We start from the raw sequence: 20,966 nt of genomic DNA, 5'->3' as shown, positions 1-20,966 counted from the left end.
ATGATTTAAGTTCAATTAAGTTCAGGTCGGTCCTTTTCTCTTTTCTGCTTGTGTCGGCTTAATAATACGCAAAATGGATAATCGTAATATTTCATACATTTCTTACACAAGACAAAGTAATTTCACACTGAATGGACACAAAAAGAGGAACACTCAGCACACGCTCAGAATGACGTACTAAGAGAATAACTGAAATACAGGGGACCATCCTTATAAGGACAGGGGAGCTTGACTTACGAAGATGGTCCCAAATGACTTGGCAACATGGAATGAATTACAAAAAGTAAATTGTAAATATTGCCACTTGCTTTTGTATTTACGGAACGAAATTCAAATGGAGAATATACAGAGAAAAATCAAGTTCTCTTCACTTCAATTAGTTATTTGATGTGTTCACTTCCCGAAGTTCTAAAGTTTTGTGAAATAAACACAATAAATGCGGTAGAATAAAATGCTTCGAGGGTAGCCTAAAAGACCTCCGATCCATGATAGCCATCACTCGATAAAGTTCCTCAAATATACATGTTCACTTTCCGAATAGTCTGGTTAACATTGTCTTCTCCATCAATGATATTCAATCAAGCCCCTGTCACATTTTAAGGCAAACACATGAGAAACGATGTCGACTTTTGGCATCCGTTGATATCCGTTAGAATGCGTTTTATGACCTTTTAATCTTTTGGATGGACGTTTATCGTCCAGTGATTTCCGTCAGAGCGGCCAGAAATCTTTGTGCATGCACATTTTTTTTTTGGCCAAAAACGGATAGCGCGATATGACCCTTGTCCGATACTGATACCGTAATTCATAATTTTCCACGCGTTTCCCATCCACTAGGTCTTCTGCAGAGTCCGTTGCTGCAAGAGGTGGAACGGATAGAACGGCTGTGTACCGCACATCAAGCCAATACACGATTCTCTGACGTTCGATGCTCGTCTCGTGCGTCACCCATTTGTTCCTCGTGCGTTTTGTCTCATGGGCGTGCAGTTTATTTTCGTTTCTCATGAGTTTTGCGCATATTTCACTGTTCTGCACGCAATCGCCCCATGTGTGTTGTATGTTCGTTTTGTTCGGCCCCTAGACCGTGCACGTACGAATCCTCTAAAACGGAAACTTTCTACTGGATGGACGATTTGAACAACGGATGTGCAAAATAAGGTAGGCCTATCCGGCAAAGTGTTACAGTGGCTTGTAAAAGAGCGTCATAAAAGCACACAAAAGCATGGACAAAACAAGACCATTCTTTGCTAAGTTTCTTTTTTTTTATAGTATCTTAAACCAAAAGAAATTCCCAACTTTGGTCGACATCCAACGGCATCAGGAAAAGTATAAAATGAACGAAAGGAAATTAAGGAAATAAAGGACCTATCTGGAACACGGTACGGTACTCTAATCATGGAGCTACTAACCGTAACTCCATGCTGTAATGGAGTGTTGACTGAAAATGCTATCAAAAGAAAAACAAAAACGAAACATGTCAGACATCCTCACGTTCACACCGCGGCGTCGGATGAGACCATTCGCCGAGAACACACGTCGTGTAGCTGGCACCGTTCAGTTGGTATCCGTCTTGACATTCAAAGAGCATCGTTTTCGTCATCGGATAACCGTCCGAATCCGAACCCGTTCCCCCTTCGGGGTCTACTACTCTTCCATAGGCTGGCCAAGAGGGAGCTGGGCATCGGTACTCTATACAACAGGAGGACATAAATAGAAAACAGCAACAGATGATAAATTAACCTTTACAGAACAACTGAACCATCATTATTACACTGCAGGTTAGGATGCTCTCGAGCGCTATCCTAAAGCTCACAGTGTCGTACCATACCCGTGCCATAGAAACGTGAAGCTTTGCTATCTTCCCTTCCAAACACCTGTGAAAGGGCTTAATTCTGATGGCTTCTCTTCCAAAAGCCCGTGATATAGGGCATAACAATATCCTTAACGCATTTCCATCCCTGAAGGGGGCATCTGTAAGAATCTGGAACAAGCATGTATATGGTTGGCCACCTGAACATGTGTGAGTGTGTGTGTGTGTGTGTGTGTGTGTAAGGGGGGATACTTTTTTTTCGTTACAGCTTCCTTTACCTTTCGTTGTATCAAACAATAATTTGATCAATCATTTCAAATTGGATATGTAATGCGGGTGTGAGCTCAGGTGGACCAAGCCGACACTGAAATAGTCGTAAACTTTATAGTTAAGGAATAACAACAAATGGAAGGGGAAGAATTAAATTGATTATGATATGCCATTATGCTATTCAGACATTATCACTGCTGTTCATGCATCTTACCTGCAAATTCAACATGGATGGTGTGGAAATGGAGTGATGGACTGCGTGGACTTCTACACGTGAAGGCCCCAGAATCTTGGGGTGTCGGTGATGGTATTGTTAGCCTCATAGTGGTGAGAGGCTTCCAGTCGAAGTATAACGGGACAACCTGCATATAGGGAAATATATTGAATTGAATTGAATTGAATAACTGAAACTGCACTAGTCTTACACTCGAGACACAGTGAACAGTTCCAGCAGGTGAATTTTCACATTTCACTAACTTGACATCGAGATACATTAAAAAAATACAAACCAAGCAAGATACAAAATATGATGTAAATCGGGTCATGAATAGAAAGTGTGTCAGCATACATAATGTACATAAGACAATTCTCTATAACTTGTGAAATATGATGGAACCGCGAAAGCAAAGCTTGTAAACGCAGGTTCCAGGAAAATGCAATGTAAATTTGCTATGCAATCAATGGAGATAGGTAATGACACGAAGTAATAATGTCGAAACTATATGGTATAAAGGGAAGAAAAAATAGAAGAGAAGAAAAAGAAAGAGGAAAACAAGAACCCAAAGAATAAGAACTGAGTGAAAAATAGCATATAGATACACAAGTATACGAGCACATCATGTATCTAGAATCAAGGTCATAACGAGTTCAAAATGTAAACACTTCTTAAAGGGGATGGCTATAGTAACTGATCAGTGGGAATCAGTGGGAATGCTAGAGGATGATTGTTCCAATCCTTGTAGGATTCATTTAAGAGTACATACATGTCTATTCTTGTGTGAAAATTATTTGCTTCAGAATGGTCTCATATTAAAGTAATGTGCAGTTTAATGTTTCCAGGTTAGCATGCCTGTACAGTGACGGGGTGATCGTTCAACGGGCCGTTTGCAATCGCCCCGTCACTATATAGGCATGCTAACCTGGAAACATTAAACTGCACATTACTTGAATATGAGACCATTCTGAAGCAAATAATTTTCACACAACAATAGATATATAATGTACTCTTAAATGAATCCCCCAGGAATTGAACAATCATCCCCAGCATTCCCACTGATTCCCACTGATCAGCTACTAGCCATTCCTTTTAAATGTAAATATTCCTATAATGTAGAAATTATGTCATTATACATATGGTAATATTACGTTATATTTTAATGTAAGTATTGTATTTAAACACACACACACACATACACACACACACACACACACACACATATATATATATATATATATATATATATATATACTTGTATATATACGTATTTATATGCATGCATGCATATGTACACATACATATTGTGAAGTTGCCTTGCAGGTCATTTCATACGTGATGGGCGCTGCATCTTGATATTGTGACAGGAAGTACTGAGCAAACAAACGCATCGTGATAGTTCTCTTTCAGTGCTTCTTTTGCCAAGCTTTCGACTGTTTGACCGATCTTCTTCAGGGCTTTTGAAATACAGCAGAAGAAAAAAACGACCAAACTTGAGCAAATTTCAGCAAACCGAAAACAGCAATATGAATTGAATTAACTTGCACTCCAACAACATGGCGGTATCAGCAATAAACCAAGAAGCGGTTGCTTTTCGCAAATTTGAATTTCAAAGCTCTGACAAGACCGGTCAAACAGTCGAAAACTTGACAATCGTAAGGCACAGAAAGTGAACCACCTTGCTGCGTTCTATCGGTCACCATTCCTTCTACAAGTATATAAATATATATATATATATATATATATATATATGATTATATACAATAATACATATACATATATATGCATATATATATATATATAGAGAGAGAGAGAGAGTATATAGAATGAAGGCTTGTAATGTGTTTTCATCGGGTGCGTTGTGGTTTATGCATATATGAATATATACGTGCTGGTACAAGCTGGTGAGAGATCAAGGTCGCTGATTAGCTTGCGCCCAGATCACTGGCTCAGGTCGCACAGTGGGCTTTGAGTTTCTTCAAGAATGTCCAAGTGAGAACTGTGTCAATTTAACTCAGTCCCACTTTCAAAAAAAGAAAATTGAGGGGCAAATCTCATTATCAAAAGGACACCGAAGAGGGGTATACCTGTAGATGAGGTGCGTATATATCAGCCGGTACGCCAAGGGCTGATGTGTCACAATCTATGTGGACAGTCCGGTTTGGGACGATGACTAATGTTCCGTCACTCCTCGTCTGAATCTGGGTATGACTGAAACTGAATTTCATGGTGCTTTCAGCTGCAAAAAAAAAGCAAAAAAAAAAAGGAAATTAAAGAATTGTCATTCCACGGTCTTGAATAGAACCTATCTACTGCATATACATACGCCTATAAACCATGTATGCGGAACCCAAACAAAGTCAGTGCTGTATGGGTCATGCATCATATCCCCTTTCATACAACGATAAAACTTCGACATTTAAATGCACTATAGAACGTATACAAAAGGTTGAGTGTTAAAAAAGTGTGAACAATTGGAAGACATCATTGTCCTACTTGTTGAAAAATTTAAAAAAAATGCAAATTAAATCCTGAGATTTTGACAGGAAGTAATTAAAAAACATTCCATAGTTCATTTTACCAATTATTATGCAGTAGTTGTGAGTTCTTCACATCGGGTGTTGACGAGAAATACGAGCATTTACTTGTTTTTCCTTGTTAAGGATTTTACTGATATAAACCCCCGTCTTTCAAAGAATCTAATTCATAACAAATGTAAATTGATTTGTGGCACAAAATGTATTTTAAAAAAGTTCATTTCAAAAAGAAAAGAAAATAAGTAATGACAGTGGGGCAATTGAAGCGTTGTTGTAGACGATGACATCCCATCTTGCTTTGCAAAGATGACATGGTGACTGCAAAGACGCGAAACTTCCATAACTCTTGGGTAATTATTTGCACATAATTTTCAAATTTTAGCAAAAGAATATAAATTTTGTTCATGAAGTTGAAGTACACATTTATTTTCTTTCTTCGAATCATGTACATTCTAAATCGTATATTGATGTCTTCTGTGATAATACTCAAAAGACATTGATATTATTATGTCTGAAAATACCTTGAAGAAAATAGAATCAAACAATCAAACAAACCAACTATTGATTCACGATGCATCCTAATGAGACCATGTCCACGAACGTTCTGTTTGCTTAAATTCAATATTTTTCAATCGCAGTAAACTTCGATATGGAGCTAAGCTGTACTCTTAAAGCTGCTACTGGTGAGACCGCTTCTTCCTTGTGTGTCCGAAGACAAAACATCATGCACTTTACACTGTTTTATCCTTCTCCGACAACAGCATTGAAAAAAAAATCCAATCAGTCTTACGTGAATGTTGTTTATTGTTTATAACTACTTGAGGCGGTGGCATTTTTCTTTGATTTAAACCAATTTTCGACATATGTGATGTTGACCTAGGTGAGGTTGACTTAACAATATCGTAATAAGCCAGTTCGGAATTAGCTCAGGTACCCACGGGTACAAATGACCTTCTTTTTTCTCAGTTCGTTAGGCTTTTCAATCGTTTTCAAAGCGACATTATACATAAGCTTGCGCTACGTAACAATCTATGGAATTCATCAATCATGTTCAAACAATGGATGATCCAGACTGGTCCGTCAGGTAACACCTGGGTTTCGTTATTTTTGCATGGAATGTCTTCAAAATATCTTTCTATTGACACTGCAAGGACCATTTTTGCCGTCAGATGGTTTTGCTGGCAAGTAGGCCTACCATTAATATCTTTATAAGGATTAGTTGAATAATCATTAACTCTCAGATGCTTATCTCAGTGAATTTAAAAACCAACATATCCTGTTGGTACGAATTACCTTTTTCTGATTATGCGCAAAGTGGAACCCCGAACTGGCTTTTTGAAATAAGTCAGTTTAACCTTTTTATGACTGCTCCAATAAAAAAGTGTTTGACATACTATTCAGTACAACAAATACAGTTGTGACAGGGTTAACCGGACTCACTACAGAAACCAAAGTTGTGGGTAGTAGCGATCTACTTACTACAATTGGGAACACTTCCGGTCCAACGACTCCTCAAACAAGTCCTTGTCGTGTCACCCTGGAGGAAGTAGCGCTCTGGATGGGTGCAGCGGGAAACTAGCACCGTACCATTGGGGAGATTGCCGTCGTGATAACTACTGATCTCTTGAGTCTCATCTCCGTTTACAAATTGGAGAACGTCATCACCCTGATCAGGTATGCGGCAGTCATCGGGCCGTGCGACTGTGTACAACAGGCAGACCAATTTGACATGGATGAACAATGACGAGAGATTTTTTTTTTTTAAATGAAACTCCGCATACTGCTTGTTAAAGTGAAATCTTAAGTGAACTGATGTGTTCTACTAATATTGTTGCATTCACTAGATTTACACATAATTACATTTGGATTAACTTGTCCTTCAACTTTAATTGCAAGTCAGTAGGAAATTGTGAGGTGATGACCGTAATCAACCACTTCGCGTATCTGACTCCGACTAATACAAAAATTTCTAATTCAATAAAAATAATTGTTTTGTATAAAAAACATTTTGGATTAAATCATTATTCTACCTACCAAGGTGACCTTGAACGATAACCCCCAGCTTAACCCCTCCTCAGTCCTCCTTCCTTTGTGCAATTTTCTCATTCACATAATTGAAACTCTTGATATTCCTCAAAAGGTGTGCATCAGATCGTTCAAATTAAATTCTGAAAATGCTCAACCTTCCTCCTGGGGACTCCTCAAACACCCTCCACCTCGATCCTCACCCCTTTCACCCTTATTACATCTTACCACACTGCGGCAAAGGCACTGTCCATGTGCCGTTAATACAGGTCGTAGAGACCGATCCACCTTCTGGCACGTAACCTCTCCTTGAACAGGAGACTGACACTTGGACTGTCCTCTGGTTTTGTACTCCTCGGCCAAAGACGTCATCTCCAGGATCTACCCCCGTAAGGGAGTACATTTCGCCGTTTGTTGCCGTCGGCAGACGACAGTGTTGGGGATATGCTTCAGCCAAAGGGAAAGTAACAACATGTATATTTCAGAGTATACATGAGAATTATTACAAGAACAGTATGCCATACTATGTGATGAGCAGATTTACTAAGGCAATAGTAGTCTACAATACGAGTAATCACATAATACTATCTTGTGAATGAAGTAAATTTTCAGTATTAGTTCATCATTGTCCATCATACCCACAAGTGGCAAAGTCTATGCCTTATAGGCCCAACTCCGTCCGTTGTAACCTTCGATAGGTCATCCACTTTACTCTTGCTCGGTCAGTAGCAAGTCTTCAAAGGACCTGGATTCGATTCCCAAATCTAAACGAGCAATGTTGTATGTAACCATACCGCCCCCTCTATTAGTGAGAGGCAAAACACAATGTTTCTCGGATAACATAAAATGAAGGACCCGTGTGTGAGAGAGTCACATCTAACACATGCACGTAAAAGATCTCGGTCATTCATTCATCGTAAAAAGTGGGGTGCATCGTTGTAGGTCCATGGGTGCATAACCCGCTGAAGTGGTCCCTCCTCACTTCCAACTGGACCCCCATGGAAGACCAGCTAGTGCAGCTCAATATGGGCTATACAGTTATCAGCTCATATTCAAATGAAACAAATAAACAAACAAACAAACAGTGTACAACATGTTTATATTAAAAACTCGACGACCGATGATCGCTACAGGCTGCCCACCTTGCGCCAGACATTCCGGTACCGAGCCACTCCACTGGCCGTACAAACAGTCGCGGACTGCGTTGCCGGTCATGGTGTAACCGTCTGGGCAAACGTAGCGGATCCTAGCCCCATGTACATAGCCTTCGACGCCCTCCTGAGGTATGTTTTCAATAGTGATGTCATTTGATCGTCCAGGCTCCCCACATGACACTGGTTTCGAGTGATAATGATAATGACGATAATGATAATATAATACAGCTGTACTACCACTGCCACTGACGGTTATTCTTTGTAAGAACAAAGTGATATGGATGATAATAGTTGGTTCTGATAACAAAGAGATATTACAGCTGATCTTGATTTCTTATACGTTAATTTCCTCGATTTTTTTATTTGCTCTCTCAGAGACAGTACCTTGCATCCATATACCTGACAAAGAGAGACATCGTGGATGGTAAAACACCTTGCCCTATAGGTGAACGTAATAATCACCAGAAAAGATTCGAACCCCTGAGCTTTCTGTTTTAGGATCAAGAGACTCATCCACTAAATCATATTGTTCCATCGAACTGACGGAACTATGATGGAGGGGGGGGGGGTTGGCGATGAAGGGCGTTGAGGGTAAGGTTTGAGGGAAGGAGTAGAATTACGTGCAGGAGAATAACGACGGAGTTGGATGGAGAGGATTAAATCTGAGCTGTGTTGTCCTTAAGGTTATACCAAAGTCTGTGATTTTCTGGAGATATGCAACGTCGTGGTAGTTAAATATAAACACAAAAAATGACTATCTGAGAACGAATTGACTTCCAATTTACTTACTCATGGTTTTCCCAGTGTTAGAAAAAAAAAACACTCGGTCAAGTGTTTATTTAGGAAATTACTGACAAATTTTGATGATAAAATAACATTTGATCTGGAAATGGAAGTGCAATAGTAGGCTAGAAACATAAATGTCTCAATAAAATCGGAGGTAAACGAAGAAAGTTAGAAAATGTTGAAAATCTAGGTGGGGTTTTTTTTGCGTCAAAATATTGAAAATTCAGTGTAATAACCCAGAGTACGCCCTTTTCAACCCAGAATGTCATTCTACTTTGAAATTAACCTCAGCAAAAACAAAACTACGGAAACAAAGAACGACAGATGCATAATTCGGACCGGACCTGAAACGCAGAAACAAAAATGGAATTTTAATGTTTGAATACGTCATGTTTCCATGAAACAGTATTACTAACAGGAAATATTTAGGCCCTGTTGAAACTTACCTCGACATCACGTGGACCTACATACACTTGAAGGAGAGAGAGTGCAGTTCCAAATTGCTTAAAGCAAGCAATCAAATTTACAGGTAAGTTTTCAGATACATTGACTGAAAGGATGAGAGACCAGGACGCCTGTACCCCATCTGATTTGCATGAGTTATTGTGAACAATATCACCGTTTCATGAAAACACGTATAGATTTTTAAAAACCAACTGGTTTCTCGTCGAACGTTTGTCAAAAGTGCGCTTTGAATAAAATTTCTACCTGTCTGTTTGAATGGTTTTATTACGTATTATCAAAGGAGAACGTCACGTACAATGACATTTTACTTCCAAATTAAGGCAAATCACCTCTTCGACAGGCCGGAAGTTGGGTGTGGTTCCACTCTCCGTTCACACAAAGAGGTTGCTGTAGATTCGGTACCTGCTCCGACAATTCATATCCAGGTCTGCATTGGAGCTCCATGCGCTCGCCGTGGTTATAACGCACTTTGACGACCATATTTGAAGTGTTTAATCCTTCCACCCCGCAGGATGCTGCTTCCACAAAGGGACGGGGCACCACCGGGACGGACCAAAAAGTGCCGTGCGTAAAAAGAGCGGGTAAAACAGAAAATGGTCGAAGGGAAGAATTTCGTCGGAGATAATATTTATTTCAACTTTCACTTATAAAGTAAAAATAATACAACATGAGCACATTGAAGTTCAGCACAACTGGCAATAATTTAAGCATTTATTACAAAGATAGTTACATGATGAGATTACTAGTTTTGAAGTAAGTAAATACAACCTATGTTAGATAAAATGTTTATAGATTGAATACACGACATAATAACTTGGGGGAATGAAACATAGCTAAAAAGCCTGGGTTAAATACAATTGTTTAAGTCTTACTTATTTTAGTGGGAGAAACTTACTGAAAAGCTGATAATCGTGTATAAAATGGGTCCTTCGGGGGAGAAAAAAGAAATAGAGGTAGACTTAGATATGAGAATATGGAGAAAATAAGTTGCTAATAAGAGAGATAACGTTATCCGGTGAGTTGTAACCGCGTGAGATTGGGACACTTTTTTTTCTGTTTTTTACACAAGGCATAACAAATTATCACATCGTATGCTGCGTGTGGCCAACATCAAATACACACTAAATGCTTTGATGAAGGGGAAAAAAAAGATAAAATTCTCAAACAATAACACTGTTGTGCAGCCGTTATAAGCTCACTTTTCATGTACTGATGACTGAGCACCGAATGTAAAGAAAATCAAACGAATTGATTAAGAGGCCATCTACTTTGCCTGCTTTCGATGAGATGGGGATTCGGTCTCACCTGGCGAACAAGTGGGGACTGCCGGAAACAGGTTGCCATGCCTACACTCTACGCTGTCTGACGGAGCCCCCTCGTAACCGTCATTGCAAGCATACAGCACAACGCTGTCATGAGGAATGATGTCACCAATTTCGTATTGCAACAGGCGTCCATTTTCAATAGACTGGGCCGTGCAGTTCACTGAATATGAGGGAAATACGTATAATACATATATACCTTAAATTCCTGATTATTAATGCTTATAATGAGATAGAAAAAACAGACGGTAGAAAGTTCATGGTTTGAAAAGAGCCAGCCTCCGATAGAGCGGTCGTCTCACTTTGTCTGCTTCAACTGTGTCATAATAATTGTTCATGAGGGACATATTATATTGTTAAACATGAAGTTGTGATAAGCGGGAAAACATGGGATGAAAAACAAAGACAGAAATAACCTTTAAAAAAATAAGGTTCCAATAGTATGTCAGCACTTCCTTGTCTTGTCTTCCCTGAGACTGCCATCAAAATCAACCTCCTCTAACAACGGTGGTCTTCTATATCTGCACTTTACCCCTTATCCCACATGTATTCACATAAAAAAGAAATGTAGGATGAAATTTCTATTTTGATAATTTTAATCATTAGAATCATAAGAATGAACGCAATTAGGTTAGATTAATATTTTCGGTGTCATCGATACCGACATCACGAATTATATCTTTTGATATCTCACTGTATGTCCTTAAAAATGTTAAGATAGAAATGAATCAAATCCATTTGAAATTACGGTTCCTAGACCGAGAAACGTCTTGTGAAGTTTCCTGAACGAAACATCACTGATAAGAAACTGTACAGAATACATGTAATGACCTTATCATTTTTCGTCAAGTTAATTTAAAACGTCAGTTGATCTGGGCTTCATTTATTATGTTCCTATTATGTTTATATATTTTCTCCACATAGCTCAAAAATGCACTCAAGCTTACCTGGAACACATATCGGTGGGTCCGAATCCCAGCCCGTTACGTTAAGACATGTCATTTTGTGGCTTTTCACAGTCGAACCGGCAATGGCGTGACCATCGTCGCATCGATACTTGACGACTCCCCGCAGATCGTTTCCTCTTTCCTCTTCAGTTCCGCCTGTTGGTTTCGCTGGGATCACTTGACCGGGCGCGTGATCAGTCACCAACCTGGCGTTGGTTACCTGCGGAATGGTGCACCCCTCGAGTTCACTGGGACTCCGGCTCTGTTCTCCTTGGACTGAGCAGGACATGATTGACGTACAAGTGTACTAATGGTAAAAGCCCATGACATTGTGAACAATTTAGTTAACAAAAAGATTGTAAGAAGGAACCAACGCAACCTACTTACGGGTCTTACAATTATAATTGAAGACTTTGAACGCCCAATCAAAGAAATGTCATTTCTCTAATTCTTTAAAGTGAGGTCATTATCAAATAGAGAAAAAAGCATCTTTTCAAGAGTACTTCATTTGTTACATAACAAGAAATACATTCGCAGATGTCATTTGAATTATCACATGTATTTTAAGTATTTTTCTTTGCTTTTCAGCAGATTTCATCTCACACGTTTCAATATGATGAACATAGCTGTATCGTTTATTGCATCTAAACTCTTGCTACGATTGGTCAGAATTCTCTTCCTCCTCACATTATGTCCAAATAAGTGGAGAATAATATGACACACATCACTCACCCTTTATAGGTCCTGTTCCAAAGACTTTCACTTCACACAGAAGAAAACTCCTCCCTGCGCTGCTAGGAGGTAAGTCGATACTGACGTATTTCCCAGTCATTTCGTCCTCACATATAATATTTATACCATGGTTGTCTGGAGTGCTTTGTAAAATCTGTTGCTGAGTAATGTTGCCCCCACACTGAGGATTTTCCCGAAAATTCTGCAGCGAGCCGACCCTTACAGCTGCACCTGCAAGTTGGTCTTCTAAAAAAAAAGCAGTGGCAAAACAAAAGAAATCATTATCATTATCCACATCATCATCAATCATCATCGATATATCAAAAACAATCAAAATGCAATCACACAGATCGCATTTGATCTGGGTCTGTTCGTAAGCAGGTTTCAGTCATTTTACAGAATAATTTGCAACAACTGCATACGGTAGAAGCTAGAAATTTGTTGCTTCGGTAAAAATAACCGCAGCTTGCAGGAATCGCAAGCATTTTTTGACACTACATTGTGACACTACAAGCAACTCAGACAGGGATTTGCAAGAACACATTAACAAGTGTGACAGTCGGACACTTTTATTCATAAAACACTTTTAAATGTTCTTGCCACCTGATTGGTTGACTGCTTATCATATGACATTTGCTCAAGTAATCTTTCTGAAATTGGAATCCCCTTACTGTTTGACCGGATTCTTACATTACCAAGAGGGGTATCAAATTTGAAACAAAGTTGTCTAAAATCTTTTGATGACCTAAACAACAGATGTCGAAAGTTTGTCCACTGCAGAAGCGGATAAATAAAAAAAAAGAGGTGATAGTGTACACGCTATGATATCGATGAATGGGATTAGAAAATGGGGTCCGCCGTCATCCTGAATTTGTAAATGGAAAGAGAACTTTACAAACTCACAGTTCCGAAGAGTCAAATGGTCTACAAGGCAATTTGTGACAAGGTGAAGAAGGAAGGAAAATAATGATAATGATATAACCCCCACTCAAAAAAAGGATTTAAAAAAATTGGACGCAGTCAACGAAGAAAAAAAATGACATAGAGGGCGAAAAAATCTTGGATACATGAAAGTCGATGACTGCATCGTCAAATTTGGATGAAAGCGAATATCGATACTCTTGACAACTTTATTCTCTTATCAACTGCTTGTAAAGCCAAAGCAAAAAAAATAATATTAAATAGCAAACTAAGAAGATTGTTTCTTATATATATATATATATATATATATGTATGTATATATCATATATATATATATATATATATATATATATATCATAAACTTCATTTCATTTCTTTCTATTTCATTTCCGACGAAAGTATGACATTAACAAATAAAAAAGTAAAGGTCGATGTGACTTAAACATATTATTCAAATGAGATTTAAATGCACGTCATTCGTTTAGAATGAGATAAAGCATACACAAACATAAACAGAAAAATAATCAAAAACAGAACAGGAAGGGAATGATTTATTAGTTTGTACATTAATTGTCCAAAATTTGAACAGTACAAATCAATAATTTTGTATTCTTTATTGGAACCATAGATTTCTTAAGAATGAGATTCGTGTTCATTCTCACCTTGACCAGTATCGAACGCATTGAAAATCCGTATTGCCTGAACAATATGCGTTGCTTCCAAGTCTGTTTTCCACCAGGCATTTTTTGACGGACCTGTAAAGTCCACAACATCAAAATACTTCCTGATGAAATAATACAGATACATTCACTAAAGCCACAGAGGGGGGCACATCATCAAATAACCATGATGACGACATTACTGAAACTTCCATATATTACTCCCCTGCTCCCATCCCATCAAAACACACAAACAAACATACAAACGCACAATTAAAAAGGAATCACAAAATCAAATCAGCCATTCAAGATTACCACAGGAGCCTGTTTGAACGTTACCATAATCTTCGTCGCCCTTAACCCAAAGTCTGTTTCGTAAATCTTTGGAACAAAGTATATCTCTGTCGATTACATATGGATGCCTCAAAACGAGCTTTGACTCTGTCATGGTAGGAAATCATTCCGATCACAGAGATGAAAGAATGTAACCGTCAATAAACCTGCATAAATATCTGGAAATGACTTTCTATCAAATGAGCTCGCTCATTTCGGATCATTACTTTCGAAATATCATTTTGTGCACACACGGGTGTTCATAAATGGGACGCCAAGTGTTGCAAGGTCTATTTCGTTAGGAAATTAGTCATTTCGTCGACGAAATGTTCTTATCATTTCGTCGATCATTTCGTCGCGAAAATGGTGTTATCTAATAATGATATAAACATTTCGTTACGAAATATAGTCATTCCGTAACGAAATGAATATTTCGTCGACAAAATTAATATTTCGTAACGTAATGAACATCTCCTAAAGAAATGCTGTCATTACGTAACGAAATGGATATTTCGTCTACAAAATTATTATTTCGTAACGTAATGAACATTTCCTAAAGAAATGCTGTCATTACGTAACGTAATGAACATTTCCTAAAGAAATGCTGTCATTACGTAACGTAATGAACATTTCGTCGACAAAATGACTGATTTCGTAACGAAATAGACCATGTGACACTTAGTGCCCCATATACATATTGGTGAACTATGTGTGTGACGATATAAGCAGACAATGGGGACAGAGAAACACTCGTGACTAGTAAAGAATGCACTAACCGTCTACCTCAATCACTATACATAGTATGATGTGATTTGATTTCTGTGTTTTACATAGAATAACATCATGTGGTTTTTCTTTTAAACACGGTTTCGCACAAGTGCAATCCATGATATACATGAAATAATTGCAGAATTGGAGCATATAATATGACATCATTCTTAGAACAACTTTTACCTAAAAGATGGACGAAACGCCATTTCGCGTGCTTGCTTTATTTGAAAGGCGGTCTTTGAAACATCACATCATGCATTGCATTTTTCACAGAAATCAAATACACAATTTGAATTTAGGAAGAAAGAGTCACATAAAAGAAGAAAATAACTAAAAATCACTCAGTAATGAAATTAGAGCAAAAAGGAGTGTGACCCTTAAGTAAGTTTTCTAAAGTTTGAAATAAGGTATGAAATAAACTTGTTGAATTCATCCAGATAGGCTCGATATAACGTTGGAAAAAGATTTTTGGGGTGGTTTTTTTTTGTCTGTGTGTGTGTGCGATCCTAGTTTGTCCTAATTTGAATTATTGGTTGAATAATTATTTAGTGAATTTCCGTTTATGATATATTTTTTTTTTTAATTACGGATCAAAATACACATTATAGATGATATAGCCCAAATATCCAGAAGTGAAAGAAAAAAGTGAGCCATCCAACCCCCTAACAAAAAGGGGAAAATGAAAGGATATTATTCATTAAAAAAAAAGACTACTTAAAGTAAAAACTTTAAAGAGAGTTGTATATAGAAGAAGTGAAAATCAGATTCCTTTCACTTAATACGAAAAGTAGACAATAGATTACAGAGATTAAATTTAGATGTGTATTCACTTGTATGTGTTGTCCTTTTATGAAATTTACAAAATTTTGCCTATAGTGTTTGGTGGAAGAAAGGGGGGGGGGACATAGGCTTACTTTTCCCTTGAACACTCTGATAGCCCTCGTATATCATCATGCGCGTGGCAGATCGTCGTTAACGCGCTTCCCTGCGAATGTTGGCAGAGCGCATTCCCACACCCTAACGACAATCTGCCATGCGCGCGTATCAATATACGTGGCGAGTGTATTGATTTGGTTGGTCTGAGAGGATAAAGCGACTTCCGGTGCGCGATTACCTATTCTAGTGCAGGAGTGTCCACTGTAGTGACCATTGATACGGCCGTCAATGGCCAGATGGGCAGTTGGTTGCAGTTCCGACTGAGAAGGCGTTGATCCGATCGCAAGGTTGGTATCTGACCCAAACAAACAAACAAACAACAGACAAACGAGAAACAAATGGACATTAAGTCGCATCATTCTGAGTGGGACCACCAAAATGACATGATTTTCCCATATCTCACTTTGTTCATAATCATGTATTCATTTCATATGATGTCAGCATTTCTAGGCATCAGTCACCAATGTAACAATATTGTAACGCAATGATAATTTATCTTATTTTTTACCAGATACAGTTACAAATTCTTTAACTACAAATATTTCTAAGAAGAATTTGAAAAGATATTTATAAGAAAGTTAGAGTTGTCATTATGAAGTACACTATGATTATAAATAATTTTGTTGTTTTGGTTTTCTAGGGGCTTATATGACTAAACACTATTCCCTAATTTTATAATGAAAATGTATTTTTTTTTAGTTTGTATGTTATAGGTAACATTTTCACCTGTACCATGTCTTGATCATAGAGAAATATTGTTTCCTATTATTCTTTCTGTTGGGAACTATGCATACCCTGACAAGACTCCGGTGAAATGACACGTAAATGGCAGTAAAGGATGAAAACTATGACAAAATGATGATAATAGGCTATTTTGATAAATGGCGATAACGATATTAAAAGGCCATGACGTGTTGATGGTTGTCACTGTCATAGCAGTAGAAGTGGAAATGTTATCATCATTGCTCTTACCCAACAAGCACTTGGGCGTGGCGGGGATCCACCGTGATGCCCGGCAGACGAAGGTTTCACTGGTAATCGCCATAAGATAACCATCGTCGCATTGGGCTGTGGCCGTGGTTCCGTTCTCATACAGCCCGTCCTGGCGGGGATCTCGTCCGTATCTGACCGTCACGTTCTCGTTTGGAATGGCCATGCACGGATCTAGGAAAATGGGAACAATGAATCAAATTGAAAAGCAGCAGAAAAAAAAAGACATAAACTTAAGCAGTATAGCAATGAACTGGTCACTTTAACGCATTGCCCAAACCAGAAGTATATTGCCCTAGTCAGAGACGAGCGTAAAATGACTCATGCGATTCTGGGGTAACCGAAAATGACTACCCAACATCAGTGTTACGAATATTAATGCACTCTATTTTTGCTTTCATCTACTAGTATAAACCAACTATGCCCAGTTCCCCACCCCCCTCCCCAAGATTCACAATTTCAATCCAAGACTGCAATAATTTGATGTGAAGGATACAACGAATCCTAATTGAAGTCAAGTCGAAAAGGAAATCTTGTGAGGATCTGTAACTATAACGGGTCTAAGAGAGTCTTGGGAAGTCTCTTCACCCTTTTTGCAAGAGAAGTTTGTGATTATTATCCCTACTTTGTGAAAACATGGGGAATTTTCAGATTTTCACAGCATTCTAATGAAGACAGATTTTGATGAACCTCTACCATAGCTGCTCATCGGTTCATTTTGCGCAGAATTGCACTTTCAGCTCTAACAGTGATTTTGAGTTTCGATATTAAAATAGAATGGAATGCTGCCCCCCCCCCCTCAAAAAAAAGAGAGGTTTTTGGAAATCTGTGTATGGTAGAAAAAGTAAAATGATAAATGTCATTTGATTTGCCACAGTGGCTTCCTTATTATTAACAAATAGTTTGCAATACGGACTTTCCGTGTGATGTGTGATCGTGAGGAATACAGCATTAATTTGGTAGGTTAGTTGGTTGGTTGGTTGTGTGTGTGTGTGTGTGTGTGTGTTTGTGTGTGTGAGTGTGTGTGTGTGTGTGTGTGTGTGAAGGTGTGTGCGTGTGTGTACAATAACAACTCATTATGTACTGGCGCAGTGCTTCATGAAACAATCAGAAGAACAACCTACAGCTTACTAACACATTCCTTGTATACGATATTCGAAAATTCCCACGCACTTTATTCACATGCAGCAATAAGTCAATCACTGCATGAAGTGCTTTGAATATCGAAGCGCTTCAGACAGAATTCCGTTCCATGAGATCCCCTGTTGTCTACGCAGACATGGATTCTTATTAGATCTATAGGGGAGGGAAGACACTTAGCTCCTATACGGGGACAATCAGTCATTGATGGCATATGGTATGGACCTAGGTAATTGATGATGTTGCTGGATATATTTTGTTTGATATCAACATTGGATGGGGCTTGCAAGTCATCACCAAGAGAGTTCTGTTTTTCCTCATTAAATAACAAGAACAACAATAACACGTGACTTTCTTCCAGAGATGAGGAGAATGGAAGAAAGAATTCGAGAAAATGATGCTGTTGATGGCATCAAACTGCATCATGTAGCAGCTTCCAGTCACATGGAATGTGTGATATTGTATACCTAGAGTCATGGCATTCCGCGCAGTAAGAAGAAGGCAATAATATCCTACCAGGATCGCATCTTGGTGCCGAGGAATTAGCGCCAGTTTGTTGCTGTATCCAAATCCCGTCGTCGCATCGGCTTAGGTCGGGGTCAGTGGTAGTGTAGCCTTCTTCACATTGGATAAGTCTGAAAGACCCATGTGTGGGGGTGATATTGGGTCGGAATATTCCAGTTGCACTACTTCTATACAGGTTTCTCCCATTCGCGAGTGTGTCTTGAACACATGTTTCTGTAATAACAATGGTGTATTCAAGGAGACGATGTCGTAATGTGAGACATTTCAAGATGGCATAACAGGAAGAACATTACATTTCTCGAGACGTCTGTGGTCCTACGTCAAACCACTTAGTTTGATTGGTAGGAAGTACGCAATAGTACGCAATAGTACGCAATACTATGCTACTTCACGCCAACGCCTACGCATATGGTACACACCTACTCTATGCCAGTCCGACGAAAAATCATTTGAAGTTCGATCCAAGGATTTACCAAAATACTAGTACCTCTTTTTCTCATACTTGCTGTCACTTACTTCCGTCAATAAGACTTCTGTGAGTACGCGGCCGATTCGGCGTAGTAGGTACGTAACACTTCTCAACTTTACGCAACTTTCCTCTAATTTGTCCTTTGGGAATATCATACCTCGTATCGTCCCCCACCCCACTCCAACCTCCACCCCTTTCCAAGGCAGCAGGGGACTTTCCACTCATGTACTTTCGCGACCCGTTTAATTTAGTTGGTCATTCTGACCAGGTCACCTCCCTGTTCTGACCAAGGCCTCATCTCGCTGAGACTTGGCTCTCTTTCTCTCTTGCAACTTGACTAGTCTCGCGTAAAGACACTTTGCTTGCAATATTGCTACCATTACAGCGGAAAGACTTTTGCAAAGGATACTTTAATCTCTGAGTTAGATTTTTACAAATCTACTTGTACAAGAAAATGAACAAGGACAGATGAAAGAAGAGAGATACATCAAACAAAGATAGACAGATATAATAAAGGGATAGCGAAATGAAGATGGAAAGAGGGGATGGAGGATGAGGAAGAAGTGTGGATGGAGAATAAGAGATACAATTGGCATGTAAATTCTGTACCTACGTACTTAGTGTACATGTTACGGAATCCAGCTGAGGGTTGTACCGTCCATCGTGGCATACAGTCTCGGACGCCCCATTAATAAACTCGTATCCGCGTTGGCACGTAAACTCCACGCGGGTACCGTGGGCGATTTCTGTCGAGCTGGGGTTTGGCGGGTCGAAACTGGCCAGATTGAGGTGAATGTCATTAACATTTGGCCATGGGCAATCATCTAGGCATAGGAAAGATATCAAACATTATCTTTATAGTTTATAATATATATGTAAATGAATTATATACATGTATAGCGGACTTCATGAAGTCGACAGTGTTTGACGCCGGACACCACTGGCAACTGTTAGTGTAGTGGCGTCGCTGAACCCCCGGGAAAATGAGCATCAAAATTCACGACTGACTTTGAATGAAAGATCTCTCATTATGTTCGAGTGCTTTCACTATTTTTCTTTTTTTATCATTCATTTTCATTACTTTTAACGATGAGTTATATGTTTCCCACATAAATTGACAGTTACCATTTACCATCTTCGAAGTAAAGCTCTGCTTATGAAGATGGTCCCCTGCTTTTCCTTTTTATACGTATTATGCATTTTCTCTCTCAAAACCTAATTCGGAGCATTCCCTGTCATAGATAGAACGAATAGTGTACCTTTGATTTAAAATCGCTTAATATTTCTTCCTCTGTATGACAAATAATATGTTTCCTTTATGTGAAAGTACTCCATAATGTATATATTGATGACGTGTAGGTACAACTCATACATTTTATGCACATTTTGTTAAGTTCTGTTATAATTGTACCAAAAATGGAATGCAGAAGCAAATTGAACTGGACCGAATGGAACTACAATCCTCAAAATCAGACTTGAACGGTTTGTGGAATAGCACTTTCAAAGCAATGAAGGCAATCACCAGCTGATCATGGCCTTACTTACTGTATATGCTGATGCAGCGGGGTCGCAGGTAGGCCCAGCGTCCGTTCGCTGTGCATTGGTTTGATTGACTGCCCCTGATTGTAAAGCCCACGTTGCACTGATAATAAACCACATCTCCGTCTCTGTACACTTCTCTTCTGTTTCCCTCGTTTATCATACCGTTCGCAGGTGGACCAAGATCATCGCATATAACCTCTTTTTTTTTTGGTAGAAAAACAATTGCGGAGAAATGACAAATAATGCTGACTTATTTCCAGTACACACAGAGAAATTAGGGTTCTTTTAGGGTTCTTATTTTCACCCTACGAGCAAATCTAACTACGTGGCACCTTATAGGGTTCGGGATGGATGTAGGGGTGCAAATCCGAACCCTAAAGGGAGCCAAGTCTTAAGGGTTCGAATTTGGAACCATTCC

General features: G+C 38.8%; 1 protein-coding gene across 1 annotated transcript in view; it reads right to left on the bottom strand.

Annotated features, from left to right (window-relative positions):
* LOC139744735 (sushi, von Willebrand factor type A, EGF and pentraxin domain-containing protein 1-like) overlaps positions 1 to 20,708 on the bottom strand; it is a 39,290-nt gene extending 18,582 nt beyond the window's left edge. The window contains exons 1-15 of the mRNA XM_071655161.1: positions 20,552 to 20,708; positions 19,662 to 19,830; positions 18,529 to 18,647; positions 16,855 to 17,046; positions 16,061 to 16,177; positions 12,263 to 12,508; positions 11,531 to 11,806; positions 10,567 to 10,746; positions 9,591 to 9,776; positions 7,999 to 8,190; positions 7,085 to 7,303; positions 6,311 to 6,532; positions 4,382 to 4,533; positions 2,295 to 2,442; positions 1,492 to 1,689 (exon numbers count right to left, since the gene is read on the bottom strand). Of these exons, the coding sequence (XP_071511262.1) occupies positions 1,492 to 1,689; positions 2,295 to 2,442; positions 4,382 to 4,533; positions 6,311 to 6,532; positions 7,085 to 7,303; positions 7,999 to 8,190; positions 9,591 to 9,776; positions 10,567 to 10,746; positions 11,531 to 11,806; positions 12,263 to 12,508; positions 16,061 to 16,177; positions 16,855 to 17,046; positions 18,529 to 18,647; positions 19,662 to 19,830; positions 20,552 to 20,708 (2,773 nt within the window). The remainder of the gene's footprint in view (positions 1 to 1,491; positions 1,690 to 2,294; positions 2,443 to 4,381; positions 4,534 to 6,310; positions 6,533 to 7,084; positions 7,304 to 7,998; positions 8,191 to 9,590; positions 9,777 to 10,566; positions 10,747 to 11,530; positions 11,807 to 12,262; positions 12,509 to 16,060; positions 16,178 to 16,854; positions 17,047 to 18,528; positions 18,648 to 19,661; positions 19,831 to 20,551) is intronic.
* Between the last annotated feature and the right edge of the window lie 258 nt (positions 20,709 to 20,966).

Source organism: Diadema antillarum, unplaced genomic scaffold (genome assembly GCF_040938485.1).
Source record: "Diadema antillarum isolate AM-2024a unplaced genomic scaffold, OU_Dant_1.0 scf00000035, whole genome shotgun sequence".
In the NCBI taxonomy this organism is placed as follows: domain Eukaryota; kingdom Metazoa; phylum Echinodermata; class Echinoidea; order Diadematoida; family Diadematidae; genus Diadema; species Diadema antillarum.
The sequence above is the reverse complement of the archived record's forward strand: the minus strand, read 5'-3'. Positions and strand labels throughout refer to the sequence as shown.